This window comes from Saccostrea cucullata, unplaced genomic scaffold, assembly GCF_032062105.1.
Source record: "Saccostrea cucullata isolate Sc308-1 unplaced genomic scaffold, CSIRO_AGI_Scuc_v1 ctg329, whole genome shotgun sequence".
NCBI lineage: Eukaryota > Metazoa > Mollusca > Bivalvia > Ostreida > Ostreidae > Saccostrea > Saccostrea cuccullata.
The window spans coordinates 1-18,701 of record NW_026931985.1 but is presented as its reverse complement, the minus strand read 5'-3'; the positions used below and the strand labels follow the sequence as shown (position 1 = coordinate 18,701).

At 38.5% G+C, this 18,701-nt stretch overlaps 1 protein-coding gene across 1 annotated transcript; it reads left to right on the top strand.

Moving 5' to 3' along the window:
• Nucleotides 1-2,405: 2,405 nt before the first annotated feature.
• Nucleotides 2,406-3,050, top strand: LOC134234191 (protein GVQW3-like). The gene is made up of 2 exons (XM_062716246.1): nt 2,406-2,663; nt 2,805-3,050. Exons 1-2 carry the CDS (start codon nt 2,406-2,408, stop codon nt 3,048-3,050), a joined length of 504 nt encoding a protein of 167 aa, XP_062572230.1.
• The last annotated feature ends 15,651 nt before the right edge of the window (nt 3,051-18,701 follow it).

The window sequence follows — 18,701 nt, the reverse complement described above, 5'->3', positions numbered from 1 at the left end:
TTAAGGCATACAAATACGACATTAACTTACCTTGGTCAAATCTCCATGTAAAAACTCCATAAGGAATCGTTTCATCATACGTTACGGAATAATTGCATCATAGTAACGCTATGGCACGGTGAAATTGTTTAATTCGAATTTTTTGTTTAATGTGATGTCAACTTTCAGTCCCTTTCATTCAATTTTTAATATCTTGTTGAATCCAGAATCTTAACTTACCAAATCCTGCCGTCGCTCGCGTGGCGCAGTGATTAAAGCGTCTGCTCTAATCGCGAAGTAAGGGGTTGATCTAAACATTGCAAGTTCAAATCCCACTTGGGACGTGGAAACCGGTCCTTCGAATAAGACCATATGAACCGAGGTCACGTGTCGCAGTATGTGCTAGCACGAATAAGATCCCTCCCTGCTCATTGCCCAGAGCGCCGAGTATAAGACCACTCTCCAGTGATGATGTCTTAATACGAGTAGAAAATTCTCGAGAGGGACGTTAAACATTATGTGCAATCAATCAATTTAATCCTGCCAAATTCTTTGGAACTGATGGTGTCTGAATAAAACAAGTTTACCTATATTTATTAACATTTAAAGCATCCTTAAGGTCGCCCACGTGGCGCAGTGATTAGGCGTCTGCTCTAAAGTCGCGAAGTAAGGCGTCAATCCTTAGGTCGCGGGGTCAAATCCCTCAGTACTGTGGGACGTGTAGATTGGTCCATCGGATGAAGCTGTAAAAACCAAGGTCGCTGGCACGAAAAAGATCCCTCACTGCTCAAAAGTCGTAAGTGCCGAATATAGGACAAAATTGGTTGCGTATCCATAGTAGTTCATTAAATAAACAAAATATACACATTTTAAAATTTCTTTTACGTAACAATATTTATTATTACACCTTGATTGTATTCATTGGCGGATCCAGAGGGGGGTTCCGGGGGTTGGAACCCCCCTTTATTTTTTTGCCAAGTGGGGAGAGAGAGAGAAAGAAAGAGAGACTGGGATAAAACGTTTTCCGAGATTAAATATTTGTACGTCTAACTTATGTATTGAATAGATAGAGTCTCACACATTTAGTTTCCTCCACTCACCTTCACTTTTACTTTTTTATGAGAGAATGGTAGAAAATATTCTACTTATTTTATATACCAGATATGATATGTAACATGCGAGGTTTAATTTGATATTAGATTCCCGCGATCTGAGGCTGTGTTGGCTAAATAATATATGTACCGTTTTTGATCATATATCTTTTGAAGGAACTAATTTGTAACTCTTTGTTTACACCCCATCCACATCCCACCCAAATTTTTTTTTTCAAATTCTAGAAGAAAATTCTTTATACTCTTCAGAAATGCTGCAAATCCATTTAATTTAAGGCTTCAGTAGTTTTTGAAATGTGTTAGTTTTTTTTTTTAATTCGCACTGGGGGTACAGTACCTTTTCGAAGAAAAAAAAAGACGTAAAACAAAGTTATAATTTTCTTTCCATACATGTGTGTGAATCTTTGCTTGAGAGTGTGTAAGGGGGGGGGGGGGGGGTTAAAGGGGCACAACCCTGGAACCCCCCTTTCAAAAATTGCTGGATCCGTCCCTGGTATTGTTTATTGTTTATCGTCCCACTCGAGAATTTTTCAATCATATGGAGACGTCAATTTGCCGTTAAGGGCTTAAAATTTAGACTTGTACACAGCACTCAGGGCCATTGAGCAGTGATGGTTCTTTAACATGCTAACGCCTACCGTGACAAGGGACCTATGTTTTTAAGGTCATATCCGAAAGACCCGTGACTTTCACGTTTAGTGCGGAGCGGTTGGCAAAGAAACAGTCACTACCTATGTTTACGTCTTAGGTTTTACGACGCGCCGCGAACGAGAATCGAACCCGGGCTTCCCGATCACGAAGCGAACGTTATACCACTATGCTACCTTGACCGTTCATTACACCTGTGAAAGCATTCTACCAAATGACTCTGTTCTATTGGGTATGAATCAAAATTAAAACAGTTTTTAGATCACTATGGTCCCTAACGTTCGATCCTTACGTTCGAATCCCACCGTGGGACGTGGAGACCGGTCCTTTGGAGACTATACGAGGGGCGATCAAAAAGTTCGCGAACTAATTCTCTGTCTAACTAACCACAGTGTGACAAGAATGAATTTTGGCACAAATATAGTCCTAAACACGTGCTTTATGCCGTATGAGTATGCAATTTGCCTCAATTATGACGTCATGATGTAAAAATGACGTCAATATAGAGACGACTTTGACGAAAATGGATGAGTCAATCGTGCTTGAGCAAAGAACTATAATAATAAAGTTTTATGTAAAACTAGGTTAATCCTTCACGGTAATATACGATGATTTACATAAAGTTTACGGGGATAGTGGGCTTGCAAAAAGTACAAAAGTAAGTAGATGAAACGTTTTATTGAGGGAAGGGAAACGGTGAAAGATGATGATAGATCTGGGTGCCCGCTGAACGTTAGTACTGAGATAAACGTGTCTGAGGTTGAACAGTATGTGATGAAAGATCAAAAAGTTACGATTAGGGAAATAGCTGATGGTCTTAGCATGTCTTATGGAACAGTTCAAGAGATTTTAACGAGTAAGCTTATAATGCGGCGAGTTTGTGCTAGCTGGGTCCCTCGCCTCCTTCTGCCAGAGCAAATGAGGGTAAGAGTGAATGCATGACGGTCTTACGTTAGTAGATATGAAAAAGAAGAAAATTATTTCATGAATAGAATCATTACATGTGATGAAACTTGGGTACATTTCTATGAACCAGAAAGTAAACAACAAAGTTCAATTTGGAAGCATCCTTCCTCGCCATCACCATTGAAAGCACGCGTAACCAAGTCAGCAGGAAAAGTTATGCTCATTGTTTTCTGTGAGATCAACGGGATAATTCTAAATCACATGGTACCACCCAAAACTTCAGTTACTGGGGACTACTATGCACGGGCTATCAAATCAGATTTAATGACAGCAGTGAAGAAAAAGTGCCCAGATCTGATACGATCTGGATTCATTCTGCACCAGGATAACGCACCTAGCCATTAAAGTCGGGTTGTGATGGACACCATGGAAACACTGTGTATAGAAAACCTAACCCATCCCCCCTATAGCCCAGATTTGGCAATTTGTGACTTCTGGGGCTCGTTTCTCAAAAAGGCCTACGACCAGGCGTAAGCTTAGTCCGGACTAAATCAGTGACTAAACCCGGAAGTCGGACTGAGTAGCGTTTCACAAAAAGGCGGAGACTTAGTCGAGACTAAATTATGGTTTAAATCTAGGCCTGCTCGTGAGTAGGCGTAAGTTCTTAGTCTGTAAACAACTTGGAAAAAGGGCATGTGTTTTAATCATAAAGAGTTAAAAGAATGATTATTTTATGCGTATACGATATAATACCTATTCATATACATGTACATAATTATATGATATGCCAAAAATCGTGAAAATTATACTGTATTATGTAGAAAATTAGAAAGGTAGTTAAATCCATCGAAGATGCAGACTTTTTCTGAAAGGATGGGGTGAACTAGAAATTTGTAACTAAGAATTTTAAATACAAGTTGGGTAAGATTTCCTAAAGAAGTGCCAGAATTTTTTTTTAAATGCAGGCACGCGTAGGGGGTGGGGTGCAACCCTACCGTTTTTAATGCAGTAATGTGTTTTCTGTTTCAATAAAGCTGTATAATTTATGGACTGACTTCCACTTCCATCATTTCTCTTCTCGGCTGAATATTTTGATCACTCAATTATCTGTACTTACCACCCCCACCCCCATCCCCTTCCCCATTACCTTTTTAAAAACGATGCGACATGCTGTAGGTCCTGGATAATTTTTTGTTGTTTGAAATGGATAATGTTTCAATAGAATCCTCAAACAATATTCATTTTTATACTAGTATATTAGATAATGAGAAATATTCGGTAACTATGCCATCAAATATTGATGTACTTTAAATTAAGTTAATGTATCTTTAATTCTCCCCTTCAACTGTATGTACACGTAATTAATTAAACATTTTAAGAACATAAAAAATTGAATTTGTAAAATGTTCCAGTATTATAATTAAAGTATTCTGTCCATAAGACTGTCCATTCCTATTTCACTGGAGTCACTGTCGGGAGGTGAGATGTGTAGATGGGTCTATTATTTTTTCGTAAAGGTGCTTTTGATTAATTGACAATCTATCATGTTTCTCGGACGAATTTTGCCTAAAAGGGTTTTTTTGTTTGATAGATTTTTTAAGAGAAAAATAATTTATATTATATTTGAAACAAAACTATTTGTATAATAATGATAATTATCAAATTTTGTAAAAATAAATGTTTTTATTGTTAATGTAAATCGCGACTTGTTAATATCTTTAAGTCTAGATTACATTTTCAATATACATTCTTCATCAATAAAAAAAATAAAGTATGAACATATCCTCAATAAAAAATGAAAAGGAATGGATATATTTAAGGAAAAGATGGTGATGTTAAAATTAGTACCTTTCCCGATCTAAATAAAATTGAAATGGAAAATTGAAATGGAGAAATTTACAAAAAATTCTAGATTTCTTGTCGGTAATATGGTTCACAAGAATTATAGATTTAAAACTAATTTAGCTTTTGCAAGCCATCATTGATACTGCAAGTGCTATATATACGTATTTTTACATGGACCATGTAAATTATTATATCGATATCAATGTAATACTATGTGTCCAAAATACAATACTAGTATTATAAATATACACTGTAGGTATACATGTATCAGGTGAAATGCCAGTATGTTTAATTCGTATTGAATAAATGGATTGATATTATAAATTTAAGACAACTGATAATTTTTTGCAAAATGCTCTTATCCATGTTTTAATCACTATCATAATAATATGATTTCAAAATTGTTAAATTTTTCATAGTATGCCTATATGGGTCGGGGACTTCGGTCCTTCACTCTCTGTGCGTATTTAAAATTTTAACTAGAGAAAAACTTCCCTGAGATACTCTTTGCCCCCCCCCCCCCTCCTCACGACTATCAAATATATTGCTACGAGTCTGTTCCAGCCCCTTACCATATATGGCTTTTACTCATAAGAAAATTTCTTTTTATTCCAAATTTTCGCAAGTACGTATAATACCGGTATACAGGTTTATATTTTTCTAAAGTATGTATTTCACTTTTAAAATTTATCTGAACTTACCAAAATACATATAACTATTTAATATAAAATTTGTGTATGTAGAGGGGGACGGGGGTTGTGTCCAAAATAATAACAAAAGATTTGCTCAGTCATTTTTTGTGTGTGACTGTAGGCCCCTAACCCTACCCCTATCTGCCCCTTTTGTCAAGATTTCGGAATCCGCTACTACTGTCTAGTATGTAAATGCTCTGACCTTGAAAATACAGATGGATTTGCGCATGCATTATATCTGACTGAAAGACGATGAAAAGCCAGGGAAAACATGCAAGCTCGTTCGTGCTTTTTGTGCTTCACTTTTTGTAATCAGGTTCAATTGTGATCCGCCACATGTTATTGTAGTCTCTAAACCAAATAAAATACGGTCTGCGCATGCTTAGTACCTAGCGGAGAGTCTTAGTCTTAGGCCCAGTCTTACACCGCTTTCTGAAACGCGATTTAGACCCGTCTAATTTTTGGCGTAACTTTTTTAGTCAGACTAACTTAGGCCAAAATGTACGACTTTTTGAGAAACGAGCCCCTGGATATTTCCAGTTTTGCAAGATAACCTACGGGGAGAAAAATATGAGTTCAGGGAAGATCTTGGTACTGCAATGATCAAGGTGCTAAGAGTCATGTCACGTGATGGCTTAAATCATGTGTTTCGCGCATGGGCAGACCGATGGGAAAAATGCATAAAAGCTAGTGGGGCTTACTTTGAAAAAGAATAAACTCCAAATTTAACTCCAAATTTCACTTAGAAAAATATTTAAAAAGTTATTCAATTAGTTCGCGAACTTTTTGATCACCCCTCGTATAAATGAGGTCCCGTGTCGCAGTAGGTCTGGCACGATAAAGATCTTACATTGTAACATCCCTTTTGTCAGTAGTCTCTGCCTCTATCAAAGTGAATTAGCTCCAGAGTATAAAAGCATTTGGGAAGCACAAACGTCATATGCTGATGACTGTGGAATAAAACTACATAAATTTGTGAAAGTGAAAAATCATTATTCTGTTTTTCCTATAGATTAGTTGTAATTAGGTCTTTTCATTTAATCAATATTGTGGCATATGGTGCAGACTCAGTGATGTCTTATGTCGGCTTTCATGAGAAAATGTAAATGTATTATATTTCGCGTGTACGATAGTTGGCGGAAATTGAATTTTGAACAAGTTAGCGTTGTAATAGATGTCACAACCATGCAGCCACGCTGATTACTAATTTATTATCTCCCCAACCAGGAGAGTTCCACAACATAAAAAATTAGATAATTCGTACAAAAGACAATTCTATTACATCCTCTTTTGTTTAAATAAAAAATCTAATACACCATCTTATCAATTAGAATTGAATTTCACAGAACACACATTGCCTGAATTTTTCAAATTGCTTGACCTGAAACATTTTTAGTAATTTTGCTTATAAAACATATCAAATATTAAAAGAACACGTAATGAAACCAATAATACATGTGCCAATTGAGATTTCACATATGTTCATTAAACATCTCAGAAAGCCACAGTAGCATGTGCAACTTCATTAAACACAATTTAGGTAGTCAAATAATTTTCCAGATACTTCGGTTTCTTTATCTCTCGTCCCGATCTGGTTCTCTGGATCTGTTCACTGTCAACGGTCGGTTTACTTGGAGGTGAAGCAGATTGCTTCGGTACGACACATGTTTTTGTTATTTCAGTTTTCGGTCGTGCACACAATGGAATATTCACCGGTGGTATGTCACACTCTTGGGTTGAAATCACATGCGGCTCTTCCTTGGTCTTGAGAAGCATACTGTTGTTTCTACGGTAAAGTCGGCCACTTCCTGCCTTCACAACATAAGAACGAGGTTCACCTGACTTTCTGACGAACTCGGCCGGCTTCCATCCATCCGGACTATGAATACGAAGGGTGTCACTGGGCTGACATTCGGCACGCTCTTTTGCCCCATGATCATAATAAAACCTGCTTCTGACGATACGCCATCAGCTTTGATGAAACAGCTTCCGGTTTGATGGTCGTTGGTTTCCTCAGACTATCAATTATGGGGAGTAGCGTTTTTGCTCGTCGACCAATCAATCTCTGCATAGGTGATCCTATCTGCTCATCCCGAGGAGTGTTCCTTAAATCTAAAAGGGCTAGGTACACATCATCTCCTGATTCGCGGTATTTCTTTAGCAAGTTTGTGACGTAGTTTATATTGGGTTTCAGCCACCCCCATTTTTTTAGCTCTACTGGTCAGAGACCAGAAGAGCTTATGCGATAGTAATGCGTCCGGCGTCCGTCCGTCCGTCTGTCTGTCTGTCTGTCTGTCCGTCTGTCTGTAAACAATTTTTCAAAACGCTACTCCTCCTACAATTTTAGTCTGATTTCAATATTACTTCGCACACAAGTAGACTACACTAAGATACATAGAGTAGTGCATCGGTTTTTAATTTCGATGAACGGTGTTGCCATGGTTACTAAAAATAGAATTTTCTGTGAAATTCCTTTAAAACGCTACTCCTTCTACAGTTTTGGTCTGATTTCAAAATAACTTGGCACACAAGTAGACTACACTAAGATACAAAAAATAGTGCATTGGTTTTTAATTTAGATGAACGGTGTTGCCATGGTTACTAAAAATAGAATTTTCTGTTAAATTCCTTTAAAACGCTACTCCTTCTACAGTTTTGGTCTGATTTCAATATAACTTGGCACACAAGTAGACTACACTAAGATACATAGAATAGTGCATCGGTTTTTGATTTCGATGAACGGTGTTGCCATGGTTACTAAAAATAGAATTTTCTGTGAAATTCCTTAAAAATGCTACTCCTTCTACAGTTTTGGTCTGATTTCAATATAACTTGGCACACAAGTAGACTACACTAAGATACATAGAATAGTGCATCGGTTTTTGATTTCGATGAACGGTGTTGCCATGGTTACTAAAAATAGAATTTTCTGTGAAATTCTTTTAAAACGCTACTCCTACAGTTTTGGTCTGATTTCAATATAACTTGGCACACAAGTAGACTACACTAAGATACATAGAATAGAGCATCGGTTTTTGATTTTGATGAACGGTGTTGCCATGGTTACTAAAAATAGAATTTTCTGTGAAATTCTTTAAAAACGCTACTCCTTCTACAGTTTTGGTCTGATTTCAATATAACTTGGCACACAAGTAGACTACACTAAGATACATAGAATAGAGAATCGGTTTTTGATTTCGATGAACGGTGTTGCCAAGGTTACTATAAATAGTATTTTCTGTGAAATTCCTTAAAAACGCTATTCCTTCTACAGTTTTGGTCTGATTTCAATATAACTTGGCACACAAGTAGACTACACTAAGATACATAGAATAGTGCATCGGTTTTTGATTTCGATGAACGGTGTTGCCATGGTTACTAAAAATAGAATTTTCTGTGAAATTCTTTTAAAACGCTACTCCTTCTACAGTTTTGTCTGATTTCAATATAACTTTGCACACAAGGAGACTACACTAAGTAGAGCTACAGTCTCGACAGAGAGTTCTGGTTTGTATAATCTATCAGTTTATATAGTTTATATATCATATTGTTATATAATTTATGATCAAAGAGAGGTAACTCTTGGATTTGTATAAATCCGGAATGTGGGGTATATTTTGGGTTGGACTTTATAACTAATGAAACCCGCCAAATAAACATAACGTGTTTCACCTCTCCTGTTCTTTATAGGTAAGAACTCAAATTTATACATGTTAAAATGTTTGTAACTGTTTTCTTGATATATAATATGTTTGATATAAAACATTTGTTTTTCGAAATATTGTGATTAGGTGAATTTCAATGTATTAGTGAATATTTTGATGCAGCAGCATGGTCTAGTCACGTGGTTCGAGTTCAGTGTAAAGTCTTTATTTTGAGTTATAACAATAGTAAACAGATTATATGTATAGAATTGTCATATTTATAATCACAGAAAGTATTAGCTAAACACATAGATTTGATTTTGTAAAGAATGTATAAAATTTCATTTGGTTCCGGAATTAGTTGTGTTGCTCGGTTTAGAGTCATGTTTTAGAGTTTGTAATCTGTTTCCGGTTTGAGGCAAAACGTAAACAAATACTGTTGTGAATGTGTTTTGGCTGTTTCGGACATAAAGATATGGTATTATTAAATATTTTATTGATAAATTATCAAACGAAAGTTGCTTGTCACATGTTTTATTCTAGTCAGTGATATTTTGATGTCATAGTAAAAAAGTAATTGTAAATCCCCTAGACTAAATGAGTGCATGTATATGTAATAATGCATATGTTGTATGTTTGATTTTTAACTACTGAAACCCGCCAAATAAACATAACGTGTTTCACCTCTCCTGTTCTTTATAGATTCTGCCAGGCCAGGGTAACATTTTGGGGGCTCGTCCGGGATCTTATCATGGCAGAGTTGACAGAGGAGATGTTGGAGGTGAGATCAAAGCTGATGATGGCACCACTGGATGTACTGAAGGGAATTCTGGAGGAATTCGGGGAGACTGTTGATACTTCCAAGGGTCGACTAGTGGTGGCTATGCAAGCAGATAAATTCTTCATGAAGGAGATGGAAGGCACACAGTCTGGAACCACCTTGCTTTCAGTAAAATTTACTTTAGCAGATGCAGCTAAGAAAGAACTTGAAAAAACTGTGGGTATGAAATCAGAAACTGAAAGTGTGAAGGACAGTAAGTCTCTTGGGGTTTCTGAAGAGGAAAAGGAAAAGAAACCGGAAGTCAAGAAAGAAAATCCCACAGCTGTAAAGCTACACAAGGACTTTAAAGTCAGTGGCCAGGTTGATTGTAAGGCAGGGATTTCTTACACAAGCCTAATTCGACAAATCGAAACTGGTAAACAGAAGGGATATTCGGAGGTTGACATCATTGATGGGGTGATCAAGGCAGTTGTTCCATCCTCGAGTCTCTGTAGTTACCTTGATGGACGACCTGACATAAATCTGGCTACTCTGAGGAGTATTCTAAGAGGACACTACGCAGAAAAAAATGCTACTGAGTTGTATAGTGAACTCGCCAGTGCGACCCAAAATCCGAAGGAGAACCCTAATGATTTCCTTTTGCGTGTGATGGACCTCAGAAACCGGATTCTGTTTGCTTCGCAGGAAGATAACAGTGAACTCAAATACAGTCCAGAACTGGTTGCTGGTCTATTCAGAAGAACAGTTTACACAGGGTTACGGGACACAACATTACGACATGAGATGAGGAAACATTTGGACAAAGTGACTATATCCGATGCGGAGCTGATGCATGAGCTGAATCAGATTCTTATACAAGAGAGTGAGAGACTTAACAAGCTCCAGACTAAACACTCAGTGTCTACCTGTGAGATCAACTCTGTGAAGGAGGCCGTGAAAAATGACCTCGCCAGTGAAATCAAATCCTTACGGCTTGAGATGAATAAACTGAAGGAACTGGTCGGACATTCCCAAGGTGACGTGAGGACACAAAAAGTAAACACAAGCAGACCAAGTTGTGCAGACTGCCAAACCACCGGCAGACGTTGTGACCACTGCTGGACCTGTGGTGGATCCGGTCATCGTCGTCAGCAGTGCCCTAACAGAAAACCACAGCCTTCGGGAAACCGCAGCGGGTCGTCTTAGAGGGACAGTTGGCGGCCCAGCAACAGAAATGTCCCGCGAGTTGCTTATCTTGTCATTGTCGACTGTCAAGTGAAACTATCAAAGTTTGTGCAAATTGTCATTTAGCCACCTATTGTAGTGTCAATTGTCAAAAGGCACATTGGGTTGAACATTGTAAAATTTGTAATGCTGTCAATTATATGAACACAAAATTTTTTGCTGAATGTCAACCCAACAATTTTCCTACAATGTCTGTAAATGAAATCAAAGGTGATGTGTATGATATTGGGCCAAACATTGTGAAACTTGTCAGTAAGCCATGTCATGTATCTGTTTTATTGAATGAGAAACCTGTGAAAGCATTGTGGGACACAGGGGCCCAAGTTTCATTGTTAAGTAAGTCATGGGTCATGAATTATTGTCCAGATTTAGTTGAAAGTGTAAAGAGTGTTGAAGAGTTTTTACATGCAGAGAATTTTTCATTAGTGTCTGCCTCTGGCTCAGATATACCTTTTGAAGGTGTTCTCACTGTCAGTTTAAAACTCGTAGAACAAGGAAGCCCAATTCATGTACCTTTTCTTATCACCAATGTGTCTGGTATGAATGAACCCATTCTGGGGTATAATGTTATACAATACCTGTTACAATCTTTACCTAGAAGTGATGCTGTTGACTTGTTACAGCGTACTCTTCCAGCAGCTGATGAGGCTCAGGTCAACGCCCTTTATCGAGAGTTGAAAGACACGGGAGACAGAGCACTGGGAATGGTCAAGGTAGGACGCAGGAATATAACTGTACCAAGACAGTCTTTGGTCTTCATCAAAGTACCATTTAAGGCCAGACAACTTCAGCATGGCACTAAGGCTGTCTTCATTCCGTCTCAAGAATTGGATGCATATGGAATTACATCACAGGAAATGTTTATCGACGTGAAGCCAAAACGTACTAGACACATCAAGTTGTTGTTGGCTAATCCATCCAAAACGGACGTGGTCATCCCAAAAGGTACCCCCTTAGGACACGCAGAAAGGATTTGTTCGTCAATTCACTTTGAGACTACAGGATCTAACAGTGTTCAGACAGTAGTGAATAAAGTGAGTACTAAAAACAGTGATAAGTGGGATCCACCTGTTGACCTCTCAAACTGTTCCCTTAACCCAGACCAGAAAGTGAAAGTTCAGGAACTTTTGAGGGAGGAATGTGAGGCGTTTACTTGTGATGATGATGATATCGGTTGTGCCGTGGACCTGCAGTTGGAGTTGGAACTGATGGACAAAGAACCTGTACATAGTTCTTACATGGCTGTACCGAGGCCTCTGTACCAAGAAGTAAAGGATTACATTGCCAACTTGTTACAGAAACGCTGGATTCGACGATCAACTTCTCCCTACTCTAGTCCAATTGTGTGTGTAAGGAAGAAGGACGGATCACTCCGTTTATGCGTCGACTATCGGAAGCTAAATGCGAAAACTGTCCACAACCAACATCCAATTCCACGAGTACAAGATGCACTTGATTCCTTAGGAGGAAGTCACTGGTTCTCACTCCTGGATCAAAGCAAAGCATACCATCAGGGTTTTGTGAAAGAGGAATGCAGAAAGTACACTTCATTTGTGACACCATGGGGACAGTATGAGTGGAATCGTATTCCATTTGGACTCACAGGTGCTCCTGGAATATTCCAAGCATACATGAATGAAGCTCTAGAAGGACTCAGAGATAAGTGTTGTCTCCCATACTTAGATGACATTTTGGTGTACAGTAACTCTTTTGAGGCTCATTTGAATGACCTTCAGTGTGTGTTGCGTCGTATGAAGGAGAAAGGACTGAAATTGAAGCCTAGTAAATGCCACATCTTTCAGAAACAGATCCGTTACTTAGGTCACCTTGTCACTACACAGGGTCATACCGTAGACCCAAATGACCAGGAAGCAGTGGTGAAATTAAAGGATCAGAAGTTTCAAACAGTTGGAGATGTACGGAAAGTGATGGGGTTTATCGGATATTACCGGAGTTATATCCCAAATTTCTCCCGTAGAGCAAAACCCATCTACGATTTACTGAAAGATGACAAAGACGCACCCTTATTGGGGAAGAAGCAGAAGAAAACCAAGTCCCAGAAATCAGGACAGAAGAGTTCATCAGTGCGGATTACATGGACAGCTGAACACCAAAGTATCTTGGAGGATCTCATTGATGTCCTACTTCACCCACCAGTGATGGCTTACCCTGATTTCAGCAAACCATATACCCTCCACATTGATGCATCACAAATGGGTTTGGGAGCTATCCTTTATCAGAAACAGGATAATGACAAGCTGGCTGTAGTTGCTTATGCGTCAAGGACACTGACACCAGCTGAACAAAACTACCACCTTCACTCGGGAAAATTAGAATTCCTAGCACTCAAGTGGGCAGTGACAGAGCGATTTAGAGATTACCTTTACTATGCCACTCATTTTGAAGTGTACAGTGACTATAACCCATTGCGATACATATTCACCGCCCCAAAGCTAGATGCTACGAGATTAAGGTGGGTTTCCATGTTGGCGGATTTCCGATTCCATATCCACTACAAGCCCGGTGTGAAAAACAGTGATGCAGATGGACTCAGTCGCATGCCGCTTGACGTATCCAAGTTTACAGAGATTTGTTCCCCTGACACCATTGATGCCATAGTTACAGCAGTAAAATTAGACGAGACTGTTTGTAGCAGTATTTGTGCACCAGTGAAAGAGGCTGAAGCGGAGGAAGAGAAACTTCAGGGTGGAACCTTTTCTTCTATAAGCAGTGCTACCTTAACACAGGAACAGAGTAAGGACCCAGACATTGGGCTTATAATTCCTTTTGTACAAAAGGGGACAAGACCTTCAAAGGAAGTAACCAAAGGTTGGAGCCCTGCTTCCAAGTGTTTACTAAGAGAATGGCCAAAGTTGAAGATGGTCAATGGATTGCTTAGGAGGGAGATTTCACTACCTCGAGAAGGACAAATACAACAACTTGTACTTCCAAAATGTTACAGGAAATTAGCCCTTAAATATTTACATGATGATCTAGGACACTTAGGAGCAGAGAGAGTATTGAGTAGCGCAAGAGATCGATTCTACTGGCCGCACATGGGTTCAGAGATTGAGCGATATGTTACTCAGGAGTGTTGTTGTATCAAGGACAAAAGACCACATCTTCCACGCAAAGCAGCATTACAACCCATTACTACGACTTGTCCATTGGAACTGGTCTCAATTGATTTCCTCCATCTGGAGCGCTGCAAAGGGGGATATGAATATATTCTTGTGGTGATGGACCACTATACCCGCTTTGCCCAGGTGTATGCCACTAGGAACAAATCGGCCAAAACCGCAGCAGAAAAAGTGTTCAATGATTTTGTGCTCAGGTTTGGAATGCCTAGCAGACTTCACCATGACCAGGGACGTGAATTTGAGAACAGATTTTTCTTTGAGTTACAGAAGTTGTGTGGAATTCATCACTCTCGTACAACCCCCTACCACCCCCAAGGAAATGGCCAAGTGGAGCGTTTCAATAGAACGTTGTTACAAATGTTAAGAACTCTAGAACCATCTTTCAAATCTGACTGGAAATCTCATTTAAACAAAGTCGTTCATGCATACAATTGTACGAAGAATGAATCAACTGGATATGCACCATTCTTCTTGTTATTTGGACGTCATCCAACACTGCCCATTGACCTCGTTTTCCCAGAGCTACAGCATTCAGAATCAAAGAGGACTTACTCACAGTATGTCACTCAGTGGAAGGCTCGCATGGAAGAGGTTTACAAAGTTGCTTCGCAGCAAGCAACGAAGATGTCTGAGAAGGGAAAGTGTCAGTATGACAAGGCACTATTGAGCGCACGATTGTATCCTGGAGACCATGTACTGGTGAAGAACCTTTTGGAAAAAGGAGGGCCAGGGAAATTAAGGTCATACTGGGAGAAGGATGTGTATGTGGTACTTAAGCAAGTAAATGAGGATACACCAGTGTACGAGGTGAGGAAGAAGTCAGGACAGGGTGGTATCAGGAGACTTCACAGGAACCTGTTAAGGCAGTGCAATTCTCTACCTGTAGAGTCCGGACATAAGGAGAAGAAAAAACCCTACCGGTTAAAACAAACCCCCAAACCAGCAGCTCCAGTCTATGATGCTGATGGCAGCTCCTCTGATTCGGATGGATCAATTGATTTTGGAGGGATCTCTTTAAATCCACATGCAGAACCGTTTGTGCCTCAACAGCATATTGTCCCCCGCTTGAAAAGTGGGGGATATTAATTTGGGTTTGTCCGTCCGTCCGTCTGTCCGTCCGTCCGTCCGTCCGTCTTTCTGTCTGTCTGTAACGCTTTTTTTTCCACACGATATCTCGAGAACCCTAGCTTTTGCAATGAAATTTAGCATAGCAACTCCCTGTGGACTAAAGAAGACCCCTATTGATTTTGAGGTCAAAAGGTCAAAGGTCAAGGTCATAAATAAGCAAATTCTGACTGTCATTCGAGGATTGCAATGAAATTTTATATAACAACTCCCTGTGGCCTAATGAAGACCCCTATTGATTTTGAGGTCAACAGGTCAAAGTTCAAGAAATTTATACATTTGTCTGTGTGTAAGGAAGATTTTGAGCTTATGCAATGTAATTTTATACCAAAACTCCCTAGGACGTCTCTCGTCCCTCTCAAAGATTTGTTTTATTAGTATTTATAGTATTACGTCGCTAAGCGCAGGGGCATCCTTATTACATCTATTAGAACAATAAAGGCTAAATAAATCAAACACCATGGATTGTGTAAAATTTTGAGAATACCAGTCATGAATATATACATGTATGTGACTTTAGTATATACTTCACACCGAGTAAAGCGATTCCGTGGTCTAGTGGTTATGTCTCTCGCTTCAAGTGTGAAGGTCCCCATCGAATTCGGTCATCCTTTCTTTTTTTTTTTTTTTTTAAATACTTTTTTTTTTACTAAATGATAGTATTCAGCATGTGAAATGAAAAATTTATGAGGTTATAAAATCATCATTACAGTGTGATAAACATTCCATATAAAAAAATCTTCTATACACATAATAAAGAATAAGCAATCAAATCTTTATATGCATATTGACATACATGTATTTTATTTGCTTCAGTATACATGTATACATTTAGTAATTCTACAAATTCACTGAGGGGTAGCCGACTTTTTCCCTAAGCGGGGGACACGAATTCTCTGAATTAGCTTGTTACAGAATACGATAGCTCAGACTCGGTGGTTGAAGTAGAGAATCCTAGTGACTCTCATTCGGAGGAACCTGTTGTGATTTCTGACAGTTCTGGTGACAGTTTCAAGTCAGCCCATAGTTCAGATAGACAATCTGATATTCAGAATGATCAGGAAGACCCAAACTCTGATGAAAGACATGAGGAGCCAGGTGTTGACGAAACCAGTCAGACTGAAGACGATCATTCAGAAAGACCTAGGAGAACAACCAAACCTCCCAGGAAGTTTACATATGATCAGTTAGGGAAACCATCATATGTACAGACCATTACACCAGATTTTGAAATTTTTGTGTAGATTTTTCACATATTAGTAGACTGTCATGTTTTACAGCTCTAAGGGTAATTGCCCTTGTGAAATATTTTTGTACTAGTATATGTATAATGTTTTGAGTGATATGAATCACATACTGATTATAGCTTTAATCAAGTATTGTCAAACTTTATAAGTTAATGGTTCTTATATGGGCCATGTATATGTATGCGGCAGAGTATATGTAACCTTAGTGTTTAGTTTTATATATACTAGGACATTTTAGAGTGTCTGTCTGCAGTTTGGCCAGTTGTAGACATTTGAGTATAATAGAGCAAGTCGCATATGTGTGGTGTTAAAGGGTCTATGTAATGATAATGAATTGTTCTGTGGAAAACAGAAGTCGGATAATGTTGCTTTATTTTAATTACAAAGAGTGTTTCATTGTAATTGTTAATGTCGGGACGACATTCAATTTTGGAGGGGAGTGTGTGACGTAGTTTATATTGGGTTTCAGCCACCCCCATTTTTTTTGTATAATCTATCAGTTTATATACTTTATATATCATATTGTTATAGAATTTATGATCAAAGAGAGGTAACTCTTGGATTTGTATAAATCCGGAATGTGGGGTATATTTTGGGTTGGACTTTATAACTACTGAAACCCGCCAAATAAACATAACGTGTTTCACCTCTCCTGTTCTTTATAGGTAAGAACTCAAATTTATACATGTTAACATGTTTGTAGCTGTTTTCTTGATATATAATATGTTTGATATTAAACATTTGTTTCTCGAAATATTGCAATTAGGTGAATTTCAATGTATTTGTGAATATTTTGATGCAGCAGCATGGTCTAGTCACGTGGTTCGAGTTCAGTGTAAAGTCTTTATTTTGAGTTTAAACAATGGTGAATAGATTATATGTACAGAATTGTCATGTTTATAATCACAGAAAGTATTTCCTAAACGTATAGATTTGATTTTCTAACGAATGTATAAAATTTCATTTGTTTCCGGAATTAGTTGTTTTGCTCGGTTTAGAGTCATGTTTTAGAGTTTGTTATCTGTTTCCGGTTTGAGGCAAAACGTAAACAAATACTGTTGTGAATGTGTTTTGGCTGTTTTGGACATTAGATATGGTATTATTGAATATTTTATTGATGAATTATCAAACGGAAATTGCTAGCCACATGTTTTATTCTAGTCAGTGATATTTTGAAGTTGTAGTAAATTAGTAATTGTAAATCCCCTAGACTAAATGAGTGCATGTATATGTAATAATGCGTGCATGTATATGTAATAATGCATATGTTGTATGTTAGACTATATAACTACTGAAACCCGCCAAATAAACATAACGTGCTTCACCTCTCCTGTTCTTTATAGATTCTGCCAGGCCAGGAATTCAGCACTAGTGTACTGACGACCATTGTCGCTGATCAAAGTGTCAATGATGCCATATCTGGCAATGTTTTCTTTCAGGTGCTTGATAACATTCCTTGAAGTGGTGTCATGTTTTAGTGATGCCACTTCGATGAAGTTAGAATAGTAATCCACCATAATTAAGTAGTGAAAGCCATCTAATTCAAACAGATCCGTGGCTACCTTGCTCCATGGTAAGGAAGGTAAGGGGTGTATCATCATAGGCTCCTTCTGGGGTCTGTTTTGATGAAATAGACATGTGCTGCAACGGCTCACCACGTCCTCTATCTGCTTATTCAGTCCAGGTCAAAAAACCAGTTCTGCGTTGTTTGCATTTCAGCATCCCTATGTGCGAGCTGTGAATAGTTTTCAATGTAGATGGTCTCAGCTCTACTGGAATTACAATGCGTTCTCCACGGTAAATCACACCATTATATGTTGAGAGTTCATCTCTGAAGTCCCAAAACTGTAAAACCTCTAATGGCGCATCAGCTCTTCTGTCAGGCCATCCATCACTAATGACCTTCTTCAACATTTGCAGCTGATCATCGCGTTTGATAGCTTCTGCAATCACATCATGCTTGCTGCTCGTCAATGTATCTGTTTTGAAAACCATCATTTCATCATCCATTGACTGACAAGTATCTGGTAGAGGTAGACGACTAAGACAATCCGCAAGTCCTAGATCTTTTCCTTTCACATAGACAAGACGAAACTCATATGGCTGAAGTTTCAGCATCATCTTCTGAATACGCATCGGTGCAGAAGGTATCGGCTTGCGCATAATAGTTTCTAGAGGTTTGTGATCAGATTCAATTGTCACGTCACTTTTGCCATACAGAAGCTTGTGGAATTTTTCGCAGCCAAACACTACCGCAAGCATTTCTTTTTCTATTTGTGCATAACGCTGTTCTGCAGGGGTAAGGGCTCTTGAGGCGTATGCAACAACTCCACTCTGTTGAATAATTGCTGCTCCTAG